This window comes from Haplochromis burtoni, unplaced genomic scaffold, assembly GCF_018398535.1.
Source record: "Haplochromis burtoni strain Fernald_Lab_line unplaced genomic scaffold, NCSU_Asbu1 Contig_55, whole genome shotgun sequence".
NCBI lineage: Eukaryota > Metazoa > Chordata > Actinopteri > Cichliformes > Cichlidae > Haplochromis > Haplochromis burtoni.
Genome location: NW_024582416.1, coordinates 1,618,646 through 1,639,249, shown reverse-complemented (window position 1 = coordinate 1,639,249; position 20,604 = coordinate 1,618,646). Strand labels below are relative to the sequence as shown.

The following is a 20,604-nucleotide window of genomic DNA, read 5'->3' as shown; positions in this document are numbered from 1 at the left end:
TACTAAATGCATCATGGGAATCCCCCAGCAGCCTGCACCTATTACAGCATAACTAAAGGAGGATATGCTTTAGCAAAAAGGAAAGTTTGAAGCCTAATCTTGAAAGTAGAGATAGTGTCTGTCTCCTGAATCCAAACTGGAAGCTGGTTCCACAGAAGAGGGGCCTGAAAACTGAAGGCTCTGCCTCCCATTCTACTTTTAAATACTCTAGGAACAACAAGTAGGCCTGCAGTGTGAGAGCGAAGTGCTCTAATAGGGTGATATGGTACTACAAGGTCATTAAGATAAGATGGGGCCTGATTATTTAAGACCTTGTATGTGAGGAGCAGGATTTTGAATTCTGATTTAACAGGGAGCCAATGAAGGGAAGCCAAAACAGGAGAAATCTGCTCTCTCTTTCTAGTCCCTGTCAGGTTTTTCACACACATCTTGTCCTGTTTTTCATTCCAGCAGGTCTAGAGTGATGTTAGGGCTTTAACTATGCTTTTCAAATTCATCTTCCTGTTAGAAGAGGGCTCTCCCTCTCCACTTTTATCACCATAGCAGATCTTCACACTGATGGATTCAGACTGTCTTTATCTTACAATATAACGTTTAAGTGAATTTAGCTAGTTTCATTTGGTATCAGATGTTGCTTTGGGCTGTGAAATGTAACTGAAACACTGATGGTTTAAACAAACACACAAGCCCCGAGTGCCAATAAGAAGTTTATTTAATTCAGTCAATATTGTTAAAAAGAAAAAAAGAAAAAAACAAACCCAAAAACAATGACATAGCTTGGATATTTTCTTGGTACAACGCCACACTCGCGTTGTCATGAAATGATATCGTAAAACAAAAATCCTTCCTGCGAAACATCTGCAGAGAGAAACGAGTAAGGCAAAGAGGAGATGCTTTCTCTAGTGTTCAAATCCAAGCAGGCAAGAAAAAGGCCCACGTTTCCTCAAAGGTTCAGATGAAATGCTTTAAATTTACAATCTGAGCAATGAAAACAAATATTTACAATTCCCTTTCCATCAGATTTGTTTTATAACAAATTCACGAAAGGAACAAAAAAAAAAAAAAACATGGCAAATGGGAGAAAACAAAAACAGGTTTTGCTTTATCCACACTAAAGCACTTTTTGGAGCTACTACATTCGCTACCTCGGAGATCGATCTACATACGGACTGATGACAGAAATCTGCACAGCTGTTCCTTCATTGCTACTCTCCTCTATTCTTCTTTTTTAGTCATAAATATCTTTAGAGTTGCTTTTCGCGGTGCTCAACCCAACATTAGTGTCCTTCAACCTGTGTGTTATGAAGCAGGAGACGGTGAGCGTGTGTGGTTTCTTCATTTGTCATCCACAGTGAGACCAGAATAATGTGCCCCCCCATTTTTGGTTCATAACATATAATCCAAACTATGGCTACAGTAAGCACGATGTGTTCGATATGAGAAGAAACTCTACTGATTAAAACAGCCGCTTTCAAAGGCAATAATAAGCTACATACAGGTGAATATTTCTTAGACCTCAGGCTGCATTTTTCCTGCTGTTACTTCTGCAAGCAGTACGGGAAATTTCCTACAGTTCTACCGAGCTACAAGACTTGTGCCCACTTAGGGCAGTGAGGAAATCAGAGCATGGTTGCCAGGTAGATTTACCTGCAGTTACAAATATTCTCATTTATTTTAAACAGCTCAACATTAAAATAAAGCATCTCTCAGTTGATATGTCGACCACTTAGGTTTGGATTAGCTTCTATTTTAACCTGTCAAATACTTGAGCCAAAAAACACTGAAGCGTCAACACTGTTTACATAAACAAAGATGAGGGGAAAGAAAAAAAAAAAAAAAAAGCTTCTTAGTCTTCAGAAATCCAAGAAACAGACGACAGTGAAATACCAGCGTGTGGCCTTTCCCCCTGCATACGGAGGAAAGGTCAGCTTGAAGGTCACTTATCAGGGAGCGCGCTCGACTCCCAGCATCGACAAGCACTGACGTGCACGCCTGGCTGCTTCTCCGTCGCCTCACAACATTCATTGGCAAATGAAAAACAAAAAGCAATTAAAGGGGACAAACATGAGCAAGGGTGATTCAACTAAACAGACCTTCATAATGACCGGAAGAAAAAAAAGAAATGAATGACCAAGGGTTCATGCATGGAGTTCACTCTAGATGAGGAGAGAAGGAAAAGAAGTCCAAAGTTATTGTTTTTTCCTTTATGGTGAATGAGCACATCAGTCCCGGTGCCGAGGATGGGGAGGTGCAGGGGAGTATAGAGAGGTGGTGAGGGGATGGAAGGAGGCGGTCGCGACGGAGGAGCTCATTTGACCAGCCTCTTGGCTACGTCTGCGTAGGCGATCTCGATCTCGTTGTCGCTGGGGCAGGTGTTGGTGAACTCTTCGCGCGTGTAGGCGTTGTTCAGGTACTTCCAGATGCCCGTCATCTCTTTGGGGATTTCAAAGCCTCTGTACTTCTTAGTCACCACCTGAAAGAATGACGCGAGTCGTTCAATCACACTGTTGATGCACAAGTTCCAAAAACGCCACAATATATGACACGTTAAAGGTTAACTGTTAAGATTTACCAAGGGAGCCGGGGTAGCTGGGTAATTTTTGAAGCAGAGCAGTGAAAAGTAAAAAGTATAGAGTGGCAACGGCACAACTTCTGATGATGCGCCAATATTTGCTAAAGCATTTTAATATATAACCTGTGGGAAAATGCTCTTAGTATTTTCTTGAAAATTAATTTCTAAAATGATCACAAACTAAGAAAATTAACTGCCCTGTAGAGATAAATTAGGACCTTTAAGTTTATTTCCAGAAGCATGAACAGCAGCCTCATTGCTGGTGACTGAAAAGCTTCAGCTCCGAACAACGAGCCGTTTCTATCTGACCAGCCCGAGCATGCAGGCAGGTGTTCTCCTTTATTCAGATTATTAGCCTGAGAATTACACGAGAACCATTTTCATTTATTCCAGTAATTGAAGCCAGTCCCTCCCTTGCAGGTGCAGCATGAGGCGAGCGTTTCCTCAAGTACAGCTTGTATGCTCTCTTCTTAAAAAAAAAACAAAAAACAAAACTGATTTGGTGGTTAAATGACAACGCCTGCAGGTGTGTTTCACGACTCACCTTAACTATATGCAGTTTGGGCAGCAGGTTACAGTCAGCCAGGGTCATTTCGTCCCCATCCAAGAACTTGCGGTTAGAAACTTTGACGTCTTCTATGCTGTTGTGATCGATCTCATCGGGCAGCGGCGAGCGAAGATACTCGTCCAGCTTCTGCAGGGTCTTTAGCAGCCCGCGCTCTAGAGCTGCAAAGAAGGAGACGATTACTGCAGAGCAACCACACGGTGGCAGCATTTCATCAAGAGACGCACACAGAGAGCACTTTATAAATATGAGAGCGCTTCAAATGCCATCTGAAAAGGAATGCACAGGTGATAGTTTGTCCTCATATTCCACCCATCTACAGATACTAAACAATTCATTCCACAAATAGAAAGTATGTCATGAACACATACTAGGTGTAGTGGTTTGACAGTAGATCTAACCCGTAACTTATCACTGAACCATGACATTCACTCTCTAACTCTGTTGACATAGCCTTGGCTTTCACATCCAGCTCACTGTGGTTTGATATTTTCTCAGAGTGGAGATCAGCCAACTAAAACATGATATGATAAGTCTGTTTTTTTACATTCCAAAACATCATACTCCCACATTTCCCCCCAAAGAAGGACACAACGGGATTTCAAAGACAAAGGACTACTTTTTCTTCACATTATTCCAATAATATATTAAATTTCTGATAATCGTTTACAGACTGTGGGCTACATAAATCTGGAACGAGGGTGAGGTTATGAGCACCAGTTCGCTCTCTGGATCATGGCTGTGCACTTTTCTAGAAAGTTCCAGGTGAGACTGGGAGCGAAAGGACAGGAGGAGGCAGCAGAACAAAAGCGCCGTGTGTTCCCGAGTCAGACTTTAATCCACCAATCCAGGCAGGGCTACCAGTGTCACCTAGCAACCAGTAAAGCACACTACACACTGAAGTCCTGCACCTTCCCGCGTGCATGCGTGTAAAGACTTACCCTCGTTCCCATCTGGTTTGGAGTTCTTGATGTATGCAGAAAACTTGGCAAAGATGTCCATGCCAGCGGTGTTTGACTCTGGATGTCTTGCACCAAGCTTGATGTACCTGCAAAATAAACACATATGAAGCCACGTATGCTGCAGTTATTTTACGTTTTCTCTGTGCAGACATCATTAGAAAATAAAAATGAGCAAAGAACAGCTCAATAAAAGCCCCATTTACTACTGACAGACACCAACACTATAAGTGGAAGGCTCATAAAATGTGTTGACAATAAAATAAATACTGCAAAACTTTATTTAATCGTCATTTACGATCAACAAAAGGCTCTGTAATTAACTGCTCACGGTGCAGTTAATCATAAGTGGGGGGTGTTTGGTGTCTAGGTGTGGCAAGCAGTCATCGCAGGAGTTTGAAACAGAAAGCACTCACTTGGGCGGGGAGAGAACATCCTCGAGAAACTCCTCGATCTTGTTGACGTCAGTTTTGACCTCGCCGTTGAAGGTGATGAAGGGCGGGTGCGTGCCGGGGGCCAGGTTCTGGAGGTCTGCGGGCTTCCTGGGACACGGAGTGGAGAAATGTCAGTGGGCAGATGAAGGCAGAACCAATCCAGGAGCTCGTTTCTAACATGTAAAATCTGCTTTTATCCCCACAAAAGGAACCAGAGATTTAACTTAATACTGTGTGTATAATATACTGTGTAATTACTTTAAGTTCAAATATTTAAAGGGCTGCGTTTCTGCTGCGTGTTTTTTCAGACCTCTACAACCCCCCCTCCTCCTCCAGCTGGAGCCGCTGTGCTGCGAGTCTGTTTGTGTCCCCTTTTTTCTCTGTGGCCTTCAAACCAGCACATTTGGTGCCAGATGTCTCTGGCAGGCAGATGAGGCTGACACACAAACAGCAATGAGCATGTGCTGAATGAGTCTTCAGTATAAAAACAACAAAACAGCAGTGACTCAGCCGCTGATGGGTTTGTGGGGACAGTCTAAACAGTGACTGATATTAATAATACCATCAACATCAGTCATCCAACAGTGCAGGTTTTTTGAGTCCATGCCCATAATGATGGCGAGCTTTGGGACAAACCATTTAAGGGCAGAAAAAAGGGGAAATTACTTCAACTCTTTGGCATGTCAGGGGGAAGTGACATGCCCACCGATTATCACCAAGAAGCGAGGAAGAAACTGCCTCGAATCACAGAAAAACAGGAGAGCCTTGAAAGACGACAAGAAGAAATAAAACACCATATTTGACTTGGTTGCCATTTTACTGTTGACCCAAAATTACACCAGAATCTGTAGTACAGCCATGAAACTAGTCCCACTTTCAGTTAAAATAAATAAATAAAATAATCAGGTTCTTTGCAGGTTTTAAAATGAGAAAAAACAACAAAAAAAAAAAAACCCACACATGGCACGTCATGCTGTGTTGTTACCTATTCAACAAAAACCAGACGAACCGCAGAAAGTGTGTGAGACCAAGTACACCCCACCATTCAGTAACTTACAGAATCAGTCTTCTGCTTTGTTCAGATGCAGCTTCGCAAACCCAAACCGAGAGAGGAGGCTTTCTCCCAACTAGGGCTGGTCATATCATACTGTTCACGGTAATATCGGTATAATGTAAGTAGAGCTGGGCGATATGAGATTTTTTCATATCACGATATGTTTTTTTCATTTCAGGCGATAACGATATGTTTCATGATATAAGCCAAATAACTATATTTGTAAGATTTAAATGTGCCGTTGCTCACAAGTAAAATGTGAAATAATCAGCAGCTTGTTTTTATTTAAATATTTATTTCCCATAATAAGTTCAACAGGGTAGATGTACTTAAGGAACATGAGACTTTTTCAGATAAATAAAGGCAAATATTGCAAACTACACAAAAGGCAGCCGCTAAAGCGTTTAAGTTTCAAAATAGAACAAACGAAACAGACTAAATTGTCAATTCCACTTAGAAACAAAATATTAATTCTAAAAATAAATCTTAGTTTGTTTTACAGAAGAACAGACAAAACTGACTAACTTTTGTCAATATCAAATAAACTGAGAACTAAAAGGAAATTCTCAATCTCTCCTTGTTGTATAGCTGAGCTTTTCAAACAGTTTTAACAGTTACTTTAGTCTGACAAAAGCCGAATGACGAATTAGCGCTTCCAGTCAGAGACTGAGGCTACGTCCACACGTACACGGGTATTTTTGAAAACGGAGATTTTCCGTTTTCGTTTTAAAAAATAATCCCGTCCACACATAAAGGCAGAAATGAAGGAAAACGCTGCTATGAACATGCCAAAGCAGCAGGTGGCGCTAGATTCCTAACCGTGCAGAAATGTTGGCCAATCAGAAGTCTAGAAGCCTCGGTGGGAAAAAGTAAACAAAGCTGCGGCATAGAAGCAGAACCGAGTCGTATGTGTGGACGGACAGTAACTGTGTGTATATGTAAGCATTTAAACACTGCAGAGAGTAGAATTAACAGTAACAGTATTGTAGAAATTCATTTCACCGAAACAATAACGTGGCGCACAGTGTGACGCATGCACCAGTTTATTGTATTTCCAGACTTGCTTTCGGCACAATTTACAGTGCACGCTACTCTGTTTTTTGTCAGACTTGAAATAGCCGAAATACCTTCACACTACGGAACTTCTATGGCTCTTCCGTTCGACAATCTCTCCGGCATTGGAACCATCATCTGTTTTCTCTTCGGTCACGCTCGGTTGATTTTTCTAGTCGGCACACTCATCCTCCTTACTGCTCCATTACCCGCTGTGCCACAAACGTGGCTTGCCTTGGCTGTAGAACAAGACGACGGACTCGCGTTGTCGGCTTGGCACTATTTGTTGTGTTTTTTTTTTTTTGACAAGAGCGGCGAGGTCTATCGCGATAGCTTAATTTCTCTATCGAGTAAAAGTTATATCGCGATACATATCGTTATCGTTCTATCGCCCAGCTCTAAATGTAGGCAACGATAAGAAAATGAAATATCGCGATAGAATATGGGTAAAACATGCACGCCTTCGTTTTCATACGCACACGGCGGAAAAAGCATGGCGGCGACGGAGAATGAGAAGAGCGAAAGCGGATCGTTAAATGAAATAGAAGAACCAGAATTGGTTTGTAAAAATGCTGCAACTTCAGTGGTGTGGAACTGGTTTAGCTTTCGTCCGTAAGATACACAACAAAGCACTATTTTTGGTAGAGCGTGCTAGCGGGCCGACGTTATTACCGAACCGTTTTTATGTACACGGCGCTCAAAAATGTTTTAGTACGACTTTGCTAAGCTACGAAGCCGCACCGCTTGATGGATTGTCGGAGCATTACGGCTACCGTAGGCAGGAGCCTGGCGGAGTGATACGTACTGTGCTTCAACATAATATTACTGTATTGTGTGTGTATATAACCTCTTTTTAAGTGTTGTGGATATTAAACATGGTTATTCTAGGATATGTCGGCCAGTTTCCACTGGAAAAGCCTTTTGGTTAAACTGTCAGCGAGGAATTTGCACCGTTACATTTGTATATAACTTTAATGCACATGAAAAACAGCTGCTTGTTTAAGTGAAAATACAATGTTAGTGCAAAAAAACCCACCAAAGTTGTAAAGTATTTTGTTTTGCTTCAGCTAAATCATGATTGCAAATTTTCAAATATATATCGTGATAAATATTTTTGGCCAAATTGCCCTGCCCTACTCCCAACAACCCTTCCAAAGAGGCCACACTTTGCACTTTTTCCTAACTTTTAACACATGCAGACTGACACCAAGTCAGGAAGTCCAAGCTGCAGCTCGTGGGATTTTTTTTTTGCAGTTTCCCTGCAGTTCTTGCACTTTTCCACTCAGCACTGCACGGTCTGACGGGGTCAGTATGCTGGGACACCCACTGCTGTGAGGATTCACAGCTGTGTTGAATGTTTGCGACTTGTGAATAATCTCTCTCACTGCAGAATGATGGGCACATTCTTTCACAGACTGATGAGCAGCAGCAGTTGCTTCTCTGAAATTACTGATGTTGTTCCTTCTTGACAGCAAACTGACAGAATTCAGCTTTTATAGCAGTGCTCACACTTCCTGATGATCAGTTACTCAAATGCATTTGATTAACTGGCTGCTACCTACCCAACAGAAACAAAAAGAAACAATAATATTTTGTTTTTTGCTTCTGCAGCAAATATGGCCTTTGGCCAGCTACAGCAAAAGCGGTGGAGGTTATTCGCTGCCTCACACAGAGACTTTCTACCCGGGAGGAAAATATATGCAAAATACCCAAACCCATGCACTCATCCTGAACGTCAAGGCATGTGTGAAAATTAAGCCACTAGTCAAATGGCTCTCACTTTCCTCCTGTGAGCGGTGTTAAAAAAAAACAAAAAAAACAAAACAAAGGAAACACTTTTATCAAATGCATCTCTGCTGTTGCTGCAAAGAATAAACGACACTGTGGAAACCAGTGTCGGTAATCTTAAAAATCTAAAGACACATAAAGAGAGACTGCAGAAACCAGGCGTCCATCTGACTGGTGGATACAGCTCAAAATAATCAGGCCTAACAAGTGGATAAACATTTAGGGAGTATTTAGATGAATCATACAGACGGAAACGTAGTCTGTTTGGAGCTCCTTGTACTGGAATCCACATGTGAAAGTGTGTTGGCTTGCAGCTGGCAAGGAAAAACAAAATTGCAGAGGATCACTGATCCCAGTGGTTTTAAAAAAAAAAAAAAGACAGTTGCCCAACAAATTCTAGGCAGGAAGTGAGCAGAGTCAAGAATCTTAAAATAACCTCTCCAGAGTCTGAATGTTTAGTTTCCCCCAATTTTCCCTAGCCTGGGAAGGGGTCATGGGAAAACCAAATAAGCAGTGGGGAAGCAGCGAGTGTGTCAGAGGTGGGGCTGGATCAAAGCAGTACACTGGGAAACGCCCAGGAACGCTCCAGTAGGCTAACAAAGAAGGAAAAGTGATGGAACAGATGATTATAGAGGAAAGAGAACAGCGCTCACCTCTTTAGATCCACAGTAGTGACGTTGAAGACGACTCCTTTCAGCCACAGAATCATGAAGAGTCTCTGGGAGAAGGGGCAGTTCCCAATGCTCTCGCCATCACTTCCTGCCTTCAACAAACACACAGACAGAGGAGCAGGATTAACCACCAGAAACATATTCCAGGTACCAGTCCTGAGAACTGAGTACACAAAAGATGGGTGGAAGCATCTCACATTTAATTACCACTGGCATACAACCCAATCTAGCAGACAAAGATCTAAAAGCACCTATGACTGGTTCCCATGGCCGACAGCACTTTGCTTACTGTTTAGTCCAAAACACAAACAGGTCCTGATAACCTTTTCAGCTGTACTGCACTACCTGGGCGCTTTGCTGCGCTCACCCACGGGGGCCCGTTTCACACAATGACTCTTTCAGACTCGAGCAGGAGGGAAAGACTGACGAACAGACTCACATGCCTTTGAAGGCGTCTGCACACTTCCCCCTTCCATTTGGAGAACCACAGCCTAAGAGCAACAGGAAACTTGTAGAGTGATTAAGGCTCAGATAGCCTTGTGCTTCCTTCTTAGCCAGACTGCACAAAAACAAGGCCAAGTTGTGGGGGGAACGAGATCAATGGAAGTGGTGTGCGCTCCAAATGAATGACGCACACTCATCGTTTAGCAATGGGAAGGAGCGCGGTAAAGACGCTATTTGGATATTAAATGTAATCTGTTTCAAACAAACAAATCAATAGCAGCTCAGCTTAAGTACTGTAAAACTAGGGAATGATGCAGCAAATTAATCTGCGCACAAACACACACAGCAGGCTGTTTTATTAGTTTTACACCACATGGGCACAAATATCATCTGGACTCCACATCAGAAGGCAGAGTAAGCGTTTCATCTGATTAAGAGTTTTACGCGGTGTCATAAAGAAATCCTGCTTCCTTTCTTTTCTTAATTGTCATTTTTAAAAACATGCATTGAGAAAAATGGCATTTTCTTTGTACTTCCTCTTCAATATTCACAAAAGCAGACACACAACAACCTCCATCATCCAGCTCGTGCGCTCTGTGGTGACCAACCCTGCCAAGCTATTCTATTAACAAGGACATACATGGAGGTCATTGAAACCCTGGCACTCTGGAATTCACTCATTCATTCAGTGGATGACTGTAGCAGAGCCTCTGAATAAGCTGAATGTCATTTATTTTTTTGTTGTCTGCCTCGTGTGACGTCACTCGCTGCTCATTCCCTTCAGCTTTGCTTCTTTCGTCCTTTTCAGCCTTTTTCCACCTGCACAGAGGCGTCTGCTATACCAAGTAATGCAAAAGATATACAAATCACACAAGTACCACCGATTTGCAAAAAGGGTGCTGAATAAACATAAGATTCAAATGATTTTTAACTTTACAAATATATATTTGTTAATGTCAGATCTGCAGGTCCTCAATAGGGCACTTTGTTGTGCAGGGTTCAGTCAGTGCAGCAGCTCCTTGCTGCTGCGGACAGGCTGGCTGCTGTTGTCCTCTGTGTGACGCCCAGTGAGACGGCCCTGTTTGATCTGCCTGCTGGCTCCCATTGTACTGCCACTGTCCTCTCCCTCTCTGAATTCAATTTCTGAAAAGCTTGGATTAGATCACTGCCATTGTTTAGCAAATGAAAGTCCCCTTTTCACATTACACGATTCAATTCCAAAATAAGGCTTTAGCCCTGAGGTGCTGGACTAGCATTAGCTGAACCTAAGGGGATCAGAAAGACATCAATGGGATGATTACTCCATTTTCCCCGCAGCGCTACACCTACAGAGAAGCATTCAGGTCTGCATCAAGGGTGGTAACGCAGCACAGCAACTGTTCCCATGGCAATGGCCAGAACGTATGACATGGAAAGCAATGCATGCATTGTGAAAAGGATTACAATGCACAGGTGAGCGGTCTGCAGCCGGCTCTCTTTTGGTGGTGATAAAATGCAAATACACTGTTGAATGTCATTTGTAAAGATGTTACTGCGCGTCCACTCAGTGAACCGCTTTCAAGGAGAGTTCATCAGAGTTCTGCAGGTCGAGTGGTGAGACAGGAGGCCTCAGCAGCTGAGAAAGACATTTCATTTTTTCTTCCTGTCTCAGTGCGATTTCAGGTTCTGGGCATTCAGACTCCTACTCTCTGGACTCTGCAGCAGAGCAGGCTGCAGACACAGAGAGAGAGATTACAGGAAACCAGAAGGAAACTGGGGATCATGTGGTGCTAACCAACAGGAGGGAGAACAAGTGGTAACGGATGCTTAAAGCGTGACGAAGAGGAAAGATAGTAAGCTTCAGTGTGCTTTTTGGCCCTCTTGTTTCTTCCTCCTCCTTCTCTTCCCTCTTTATCCCTTACCCCTTATCCTGGGCCCCTCTGTGGAGTCAGAGGGGGGTTGGGCATTCGGAGAGGAGGGAGAAACTATTCCAGAAATGTCCTGTTCCTCCCGCCGAAGATGGCGCTTTGTTTAGTTTAAGCAGTGATGCTGGCGGAGCTGCATTTCCGACGTGCTCCTCGGGAGCAGCTGCTAGGCACTAAATGAACTGTAAGAACGGCTTTTGATTGACATGTTAAGCACTTCTGCTTTTAAAATAGCCGAAATAAATCCAGAAGGATCAGAAAACCTTAGATTTCGTGTTTTTCTTCTAATATGGAGCCGATGGGCCCAACTGACCCTTTCCAGAAAGCCTATATTAAGGTGTGACATTCAGGAAAGGGCTTCAACACAAAGCACTTTCTGTTTGTAGATCGCCAGGTACGTCATCAGCTAGCAGGCAAAAAAAGGCAATAAAACTCTGGAGTTAGGGGAGAAAATCTTTAGAAGGCAAAGCCCACGAGTTTGGAAAGAAGCACATTTTACAAGAAGTACACGGATTCACACAAATCGGCTGCAATAACGTTTGGCCCACAGCAGCAACAGCTGACTGCTGCCAACAGGCTCTCAGCTTTATTTTAGGCTCAGTGGATGGTAAGTCAGCAGATGCTTGTTTATTTAATCCCAGCGCACACAGCTGCTTGATGAAGGGTGTGAGTCATGTTTAATCTTGGATGTTATCTAGGAGTCAGGACAGTGTGACGCATCGATGAGTACATTGAGGGTGGGTCTGGGTGGGCAAACACACGCAGCCTTCTCCAGCCAGTGAGATCATACCTCTTATCACTTCCCCTTTCGTCGTGGAGCCAGTGATGTAACAACTAAGCCAAAACACAAGTCAAAGTAACAGAAGACGACAACACACAAAGTGGTCCTTTCTTCCAGCCACTCCCACAAGCTCAAGTTTTCCTTGCTAGCAAAAGAATTCCAAGACACAGCAAGTTGACCAAACCGATATTTAGAACACACAGAGGAATGCAGGCAGCGGTACCCAGGACAACCGGCACAAACTGGCTCCAAGTGTGTGACATGGAGGGAGTGCACACTAGTTTCCGTTAAATCAAAGAGAGCAAGTCATCTTTTATAGCCTGGAAAGCCCAGGTGAGCTGCATCAGCTGATGACCTTCTCATGTCAGCCAATTACCAGCAGGAGTAGGCCAGGACTTCCTTGGGGACACTGGAAGGGCCATGACAAGCAGCCAACTCGTCTTGAACGCGCCGAGGTCACACCGCTCATCACTTCCTCATCGACGTTTTTTCCTATTGGATGGTTCAACATTACTTCCCTTGCCAGGCATCAGCGGGGATATTAGCAAAGTGTCATGTTTCTTTATGTATTATTGTACAACGCCAGCTCACGGTTGGCTCTCAGATGCTACACAGCCACCCCTCACTAGCCTGGGCTGCACCCCAGGAGATCGAATCAAGTAAGGTGGAAATTACTTTTCAACAGCCTTCATTTCCAACATCAAAGCACTGCAGAACCACGCTGGGTTGTGACGCTTTCATCCACCTTAAAGTGGGGATAACACTCAGTTGAGACCTCTTTGAAATCTACATGAAGTGCATAGCTGGTGCTGTGCAGTGTAATATCCTCCTCTTGTAAATATGGTTTTTAATCCCAACAATCTCCATACCCTCATGATCACAAATAAATAAAATTAAAAGTTAGAAGGCATTTAAAGATCTCCACGAAGCCTCTCACTCTAGCAGACCTGCACACCTGAAACTATAACATGAAGTCGAGCTTGTGTGCAGTTTTATCCACAAAAATCCACTCAAACGTTTAAAATGCATTTTCTTTACTTAAGAATCTGATTAATGGTTTCAAATCATCTAAAGTCACACGCAGTATCCGTAGAGACAACGTTCAACTTCATCCATCCATCGCCTGTTGTGTGTCATATTTAAATCACTAAGCCAGTCAGGAACCTGGTAATGTCGCCCAACAGATCTCAGCAGTGATGACAAGGATTCCTGAACGTTTCATTGCCATCTGAGCTCTTAAAGATGGCTGTACTTTTAACTGGGACGCAAGGTATCCTTTTATCCACTGCAGTCCAATAACATTTTACAACCTGGCACATAAAAGAGTTGCTCAATGTGCAACAACACCTTTCTCTCACTCACAGAAAGGCTCTCATCATTATCTAAGACAGACATTCCTTTTCTAGAGCAGCGGTGTGATATCACAGCTTCTACAGTGAGCAGCTGAGGACAATGATCCTGTTCATGCTGGGCCCAGTCCTCCCAATCTCTGCTCACCGCCTAATTTTAGTAACGTGGCGGCCCTCGCCTTCCCCTCCCCGCACTTCACATTCTAAATAGGTTGGGCTGCTCAGCGAGTTCAAGCCACACTTGACCGAATAAGGAACTGACGAAGTAGCGAGCTCTGGAGCTCGGCTGCTTCGACACACTGCAGGAATGTCCGTTTGAGGGTGGGCAGCCCTGCTAGCATCATGGCAGCGCCTCTCCCTGTTTGCTGGACACACACTCACACACATATAGGCCAAGGTAGGATTAAAAGAAGCTGGACCCAAAAACTGCCCGCTGTTTGTCAGCTTACGCTGGCATTGAATGATTAAGCTAAACAGAGTCAGGCTGGAATTCATGAGACACACTGTCACACATGGCAGGGTGAGGGTCAGCTAAAGAAGCACAGCCAATTTTAGTATTTAACAATGTAAAATAACTGAAAATACAGAAGTTCTGCTGTGGCATTTTCTCCAGAAACTTTCCTAGTTGTACATGAACTGACTCTGTATATGTTACCGCCTTATTCATAAGCTGACTTCTATGAATAAGACGCCAAAAGGAATAAAAACAATAATATGTTCTTATTTTATTTGGAAAGGATCTAATTTTTATCAAGTCTTATTTAAGAATAAAATAAAAATCTGTTTTAAAAAAAACTTTTACACACATAAACTATCCAGTGTTTGGACTTCTGAGACATTTTATAGACCGAGCTGATCATAAAGAAGATATAAAAACATAAAGTAGATTATGGATAACAAAAAAAAAAAAAACAAAAAAAAACAAACAAACAGCATTTTTTATGTTAATACCAAGCAGCCTGTCAAGTCTGCCCAAATAAATCAATCTGAATTCAGCAGCCGTTTGATGAAAATCAGAAAAAGTAAGAAATGAAGATGAGCAATAGTTCAACATGCGAAGTAAGTTTTTAGGTACTTAAAAGGGTTCCTGGCAGACTGACCAAATCAGCCGGTCAGATTTGACCTCCTGGTTGAATCACTCCAACCTGAGACAGGGTGGGTGCCCGAGCGCGCAGGGGAGTCGGATTCGGCTGGGACATGGAAACATCGCAACATCCTCTCTGTGGCTGTGACTCAGGCTGACATCACTCAGGGGAAAACTTAAGACTTCCACTGAGACACAGGCCTACTGTTCACAGTCAGATTCAGTGGAAAGTTGTGGAAAGCTGACGTCTAAATGAGGCTTACTCTTGCTGTGGCAATGATGTAAGTTTACTGAATAACCAGAGGAGATAAGCAGCAGCCAGGTCAGGTTTCTCCAGGCCCAGGGTGAGTGGAAGTGATGAGTAATGCAGATCCAAAATGAAGGCAGAGCAGACAGTAAATGTGGGAGACGAGCATGAACCGACTGACTCCTCGCTCTGCTGCTTTTTTCCAAGTATCTAATACAAACAATAAGCTGCATACTCAGGTTGGCCCCGACCCCACCTCTGCAAACACTTCACTGACCATAAAGGGAGACGCGCTCTTACTCGCAAACACAAAAGCCAAATGTTTGCGTTGTTCCTGCCCGTTTCTCCTCACACTTTCCTTTGAAATGACACAAAACTGGTTCCTGAAAAAGCCTTTAACAGTAAACTTGAAGTCTGCCTGCACAGTGTTGTAATCAAAGCAACCCCGAACCCTGTAGTGATTTCTTCAGGACAAAAGCCCCCGTCTAGACAGCTATGAAGCACCCTTTGGCATCAACACATCCTTAGTGTGCCATTACCACACATGCCAGATACATATATGGCAGCAGAAGCCCAGACCGTGGCTACACAAACACCAGCCACATCATCAGGATAGACTCTGACCCACCGGCGAGCTGCATTTCAGTGCCTGTCTGGTGCATGATCAACAGTTTTTGTTTTACACCATCATAAAAATCTAACATGCAAAACACTCATGGACAAGCCTGACTTTGCATTTCCACATATACAAATGTTTGCCACAAGCAAAGCATCAAGTCAGCAATAAGCATGCACCTTCATCAAATGATTGGGATTACAATCAGTACTGATGTAGTGCATGTAGTTTAACCTCTGAAAATAAAGGTAATAGAGGAGCTACAGCCAGAGGCTGCGGCAGGTACAGCCTTAATAATAGTATAACACATGACTCAGTGATTGGATCCATTCCGTGCTGCTCTGGACTGACCTCATTTCCGGTCATTGAAAAATGCTTTATTAACCATCGGCTTCCTGACTGAACAGCACAGAAATGAGACCAGCTCTTCCGCCCCTCAATGAGATGACTCAAGCTTTTAAATTTGAAAATCATTTACATAAGAGCCATTTATTTAGGTACAACTAGGGCCGTGTTGCTTAAGTACATGTTATAGTCCACTGGCAAGAACATAAATTAACTTCTGAGTGGTTCCAAAGCCCCAGTTCAGATTGGTGTAATAACACACTGCCAGATCGATTAGGCCAGTGGCCAGAGAGTCAGTCAACCAGACAGTTACAAAGAAGAAGTTGTGACAGGCCAGGTGCTGCAAAAGCAAGTCCATGGTGCAGAAACGAGGACACACAGCACAAGCTCAGCAAGCTCCACACCACTAACAAGCCATTAATCTCTGTCCTCTAACTCAAGATGCTGACTGCAGCGTTACTCACAAAAAATAAAGCGCTCTATTGATTTTCCTATAAAGAAACAGCACTTAGCTCCCTAGAATACCACCCAAGGGACAAAGGAACGGTTTATTTTATGCTGAAAAGAAACAAACAATAAATGGAACCTCGCTGCTAAGGGTAGCGATACTAAACCTTTCAAACTACCGACATTTTAACGGTTACAGCTTTTGGGTGAGCAGTGCATTGTTACGAGCCGCAGTATATAAGCCATGCATCTGACCATCACATGCTCCAACTGATTGCACAACATGATGAGCCGATCTTGGCCAGGCCTGCAAACAGCTCAGAGTGTAGCGCGTTAAGATGAAGTTAAACCCGAGCTGTCATTGTTCTCTTTTACAGACCGAGCTAACAACGTTTTAGCCTCCTTGACCGCACAGAAGCGCTGCATAGCTGTGAGCTCCTCTCTGGGCTTTGTAGGCCTTCATCTCCACGGCTCCCATGGCATTGTAAACAGTCTGCCACCCAGACCTAAAAGCACTTCTTGAACATGTTTTCAACCTCTGCTGGCCTGAGAGCTGGAAGCAGCATAAGGCTTTGCGACCGGTCGTGTGACCCTGGCACAGTCTCAGCCAGCAGACGCACAAATGCGAGTGGAGATAAAGGCTGTTTGTTTCCTTTGGCTCATCTATATTCCACTCACTGTCATCCACCCATGATCATATGCTGGTGCAGAATGACTCATTTGCATGCATGTCCCGAATTAATTCAGAGAATCTTCGTAAGGAAAATTGAATAAAACATACAGAATCATTTGAGTGCAAGTTATGAACACAAAAACAACAATGAAGAATGTAAAGAACCAGCATGGCTGTGCTCCCATCTTATGCACAGCTTTGCATTTACATGTTGTTGCTGCATCCTGTCACCAGGTGGCAGTACCAAAAACATGTGGAATAACCATAAACAGAATAAGGTTATAAGGTTAGAGGAGAGTCGCCTTCTACCGTGATAGCCCCCAAAACCAGCAGAAGGATTGGAGCTGAACGCCATCAGGGAGGGAAAGCTGATCGTCAGAGAAGGAGATGAAGTTGGCGAGGAAATAATGTGAGAACCGTTGAAGAGCAGAATGATTGTGTTAAATGTGAGGATTTAGAGGTTGCAAGTGTGAATCTTTCAGGTTACATTTGTAGCCCGAGCCCAACTGACCAATCACATTTAAGCAGAGGTTAGTTTTATTCACAGAAAAGCCCAACAGTTGGCGTGACCATAGAAAGGGGACCGACAGGAGACAGCACCATTACCACAAAACACTGATCTGCAATGCTCTGCGCTTAGGTCAAAGCAGTCTAATGTGCTCCCAAGTCTGGATGATGTCGTGATTAAGAGGAACAATTTCAAATAAATACAAATACAAAAGATAGATACAAGCTTTATTCTCCCATTTAATTACGACATCTCATTTAGTATTCTAATGTGTTGGGTGGATGCTAGGAAGTCACCCTCCACAGCCCAACAGCTACTCATGATCAAAAACAATATCTAACCTGCTGCGCTGTGATGAGGTCAAGGGTCGATCCTCCCACTTACAAAGTCATCACATTGTGCTAATGTGACAGAGCAATAAACGGAGACAATACGAGCTTCACCTCCCCACCCTCGATGAGCCCACTGCAAGTGTTCCCATAGCAGTTTGACAACTGTTGCTATAAACACTGGTGGTAAAAAGCTGCAAGATAATCGAACAGTCTCTGAACTGGGTGAGCCAGCTACTTTTAATGAGTAAACAGTGTCGACGCCTCTCAATCTATAGACATGGACACTGTGGCAGCTGATATTATGGAAGCATAATTAGTCAGCTTTGATATGTGGCAGAGGCCTAACAGATCTGACAGCTGTGTGTGGAGAGCACACACACACACACACTTTGTTATCAGCTGTTCCCAGAGGCCCAGCTAACAGCAATGTGCCTATGGCAACCTGCATGCCAGCCATTGTCTCCCATGGCTGTGTTTAATGCAACACAGTGAAAACGGCTGCATGAATAATAGATGTGTACAAGTCAAACTCTGGTACATGCAACACGGAGCCATGTGAGAGGGAGTGAAGGGAAACGCTAGCACACTTCCACGCAGACGTGTCCAGAAGATACACAATGAAGAAACTTCTGGCTGTGCGGGCTAGAAAGGGAGGGGTTGGGAGGGAAGAGCTGGCCACAAGTGCAAACCTTCCAGGCCTCGGGATGATGTAACCTCTCCTGTAGGCAGTGAAATGCAGTAGTAGAAGCAGCACTGGACGGTTTGTTCCTGTAGTTTTACGCTGAGGAGACCTCCTCTTTAAACTCAGAGTCTACAAAAGCACCACAAACAGGACGGAGGCGGGGTTTGTACTGCATCCAACTGATATGATGTAATGGAGGTGGTTCTCCTAGATAGGGATCCCTTTATAAATTGGGCTTATCGAGGGTAACTGCTCTCATATGTAGCATGTATCAGTGTTTTCAAAGCCGCAATCATCCACTGTTACTGTTATGAGCCTGCCGTTTTGGTCAGTGACCCCCTAACGTACCAACACCCATAAACTCCACCACCTAATTCGCTACCCCACAGCCTCCTCCCACTACCCCAGCCCCCTTCAGTCCCAGTGTGCTTCTCCCTCTATTCTTCCTGGTGCCATTTTCCCGCTCTGGGAAGCATCAGGCTCAAAGAAAGAAAAAAAAAAACAAAAACACAGGCATCCACCGCCACCACCTCCACCAGGGTCTCCACTGAGCAGGAGATCATCCATTAAGCTACCCAACTGCCCGCTTTAAACAATTTTAATGAAAATGCACCAACAGCATTGTCTGCCACACACTTTCTTTTGTGTGTGAAACAAAGCTGGAAAACTGGTGAAGCAGTTTGTCCTTCAGGCTCTTTGTTGCTTTGGTGAACCAAACATCAAACACCCTGCACTCTTATTTAAAGCTGAACCAGGGTCAGTTCTCATACCATCTACCACTTAGTGCCCCAAACACGAAAATGCAGCTGCAGCATGTATCCCACTGTCGGGTGGACTCTCGTGAAGCACAGCTGCCGGGCTTTTGTTGCAGAATTAGCGCCCAGTTTTCAGCACGGCAGGTTGATCTGCACCCACGCTGAGGGGTGGAGAGGTGGGAGATGGCCGTATCCGCCCTGCTGGTGACACTGCAGGCTCCACATGGCCACAATGGCAAAGAGGTTTATGGATGTAAATGAACATGTAGCTCCGAGCCTCTCAAACACACGCCTCCATACAGCCGTCCTGCGTGGAGACACTATTTGTGCAAATCTCTAACATTACTCGCTTTCGAGGCAGAAATAAAGCGCGTGAGAGCACAAAGCGCAGATGTGGGTTCAGCCAAGTGAGAGAGAGAGAGAGAAAAACTTATCCTGCGGTCTTACCTTCACAAACAGCTCGATAACGGGCTCACTATCCGCCTTCACTCCGTTCTGCGGGACCGACAGCGACATGGTAGCTGCTGCTCTGAAGTTTCTCCTCACAAAGATGAGTTTTCCCCGCTACCACGCCCGACTTAGCGTTTATCCGCCTCCCCCCTTTTTTGCGCACTCAATCCCGAAGACGCCTTTTTCTTCCCTCCAGGTTCTGCACAGCAAAGCGGACCAGAGCAGCGGCGCCTTCCAGACAACAGAAACGTTTCCAGGCTACACACGTACGGCTGACCCGTCACAGGATCTATCTGCTGGGTGGGTGATGGTGACGAGGACGGCGTGAAGAAGCTACGGGAATAGTTAAAGCGTGACGTCATCAGCGGGGAGGGTTGGAGGTGGAGGGAGTCCGGTCGCTAAGGATCCCAGTAAAACGCAGGGGCGTTTCCAGGACTTTCATAGGGGTGGCACAGGCACCATAAAAAAGTAGTATCATTGTTTGGTTTTAACATTCAGTAAGTCAGTTGAAATAATAGTTATATCTATCTATCTATCTATCTATCTATCTATCTATCTATCTATCTATCTATCTATCTATCTATCTATCTATTATGGAAGAGGATTAGGGCCACTGGGGGGGGAAAAGTGGGCACGTCTTTTTTTTTTTCTTCTTTTCCTAAATTCTGAGAAAAAAGTCAGAATTCTTTCCTTTATTGTAAATATACATTTAAATACATTTTTAAATTTTTTAAATATTTTCCTTTTTAAAAAATTATATAATTATAAAATAATTTAATTTAATAATTTTTCCTTTATTTTAATTTCAGCTTACTTTTTATCTTATTTAAATATTTGGGTCTATTCTGTTTTATTGTAAGCTGCAGGCATTGCTGCTTGAAAGAAGGCATT

The 20,604-nt window shown here is 43.8% G+C and overlaps 1 protein-coding gene across 1 annotated transcript; it reads right to left on the bottom strand.

Annotated features, from left to right (window-relative positions):
* Window positions 1-694: 694 nt before the first annotated feature.
* On the bottom strand, window positions 695-20,063 carry clic4 (chloride intracellular channel 4). Its single transcript, XM_005922308.2, has 6 exons — window positions 19,711-20,063; window positions 9,079-9,188; window positions 4,513-4,638; window positions 4,079-4,185; window positions 3,117-3,298; window positions 695-2,473 (listed from the first exon to the last, which is right to left on the bottom strand). Exons 1-6 carry the CDS (start codon window positions 19,777-19,779, stop codon window positions 2,309-2,311), a joined length of 759 nt encoding a protein of 252 aa, XP_005922370.1. The 5' UTR covers window positions 19,780-20,063; the 3' UTR covers window positions 695-2,308.
* Window positions 20,064-20,604: the final 541 nt, after the last annotated feature.

Excerpts from the sequence above, each read along its gene's own strand:
- clic4 (XM_005922308.2), bottom strand. The coding sequence starts at position 19,779 with ATGTCGCTGTCGGTCCCGCAGAACGGAGTGAAGGCGGATAGTGAGCCC. Across the intron at positions 9,189-19,710 it reads TTATCGAGCTGTTTGTGAAG|GCAGGAAGTGATGGCGAGAG; the intron begins GTAAGACCGCAG and ends TGTTTGTTGAAG. Across the intron at positions 4,186-4,512 it reads GATGTTCTCTCCCCGCCCAA|GTACATCAAGCTTGGTGCAA; the intron begins GTGAGTGCTTTC and ends TTTATTTTGCAG.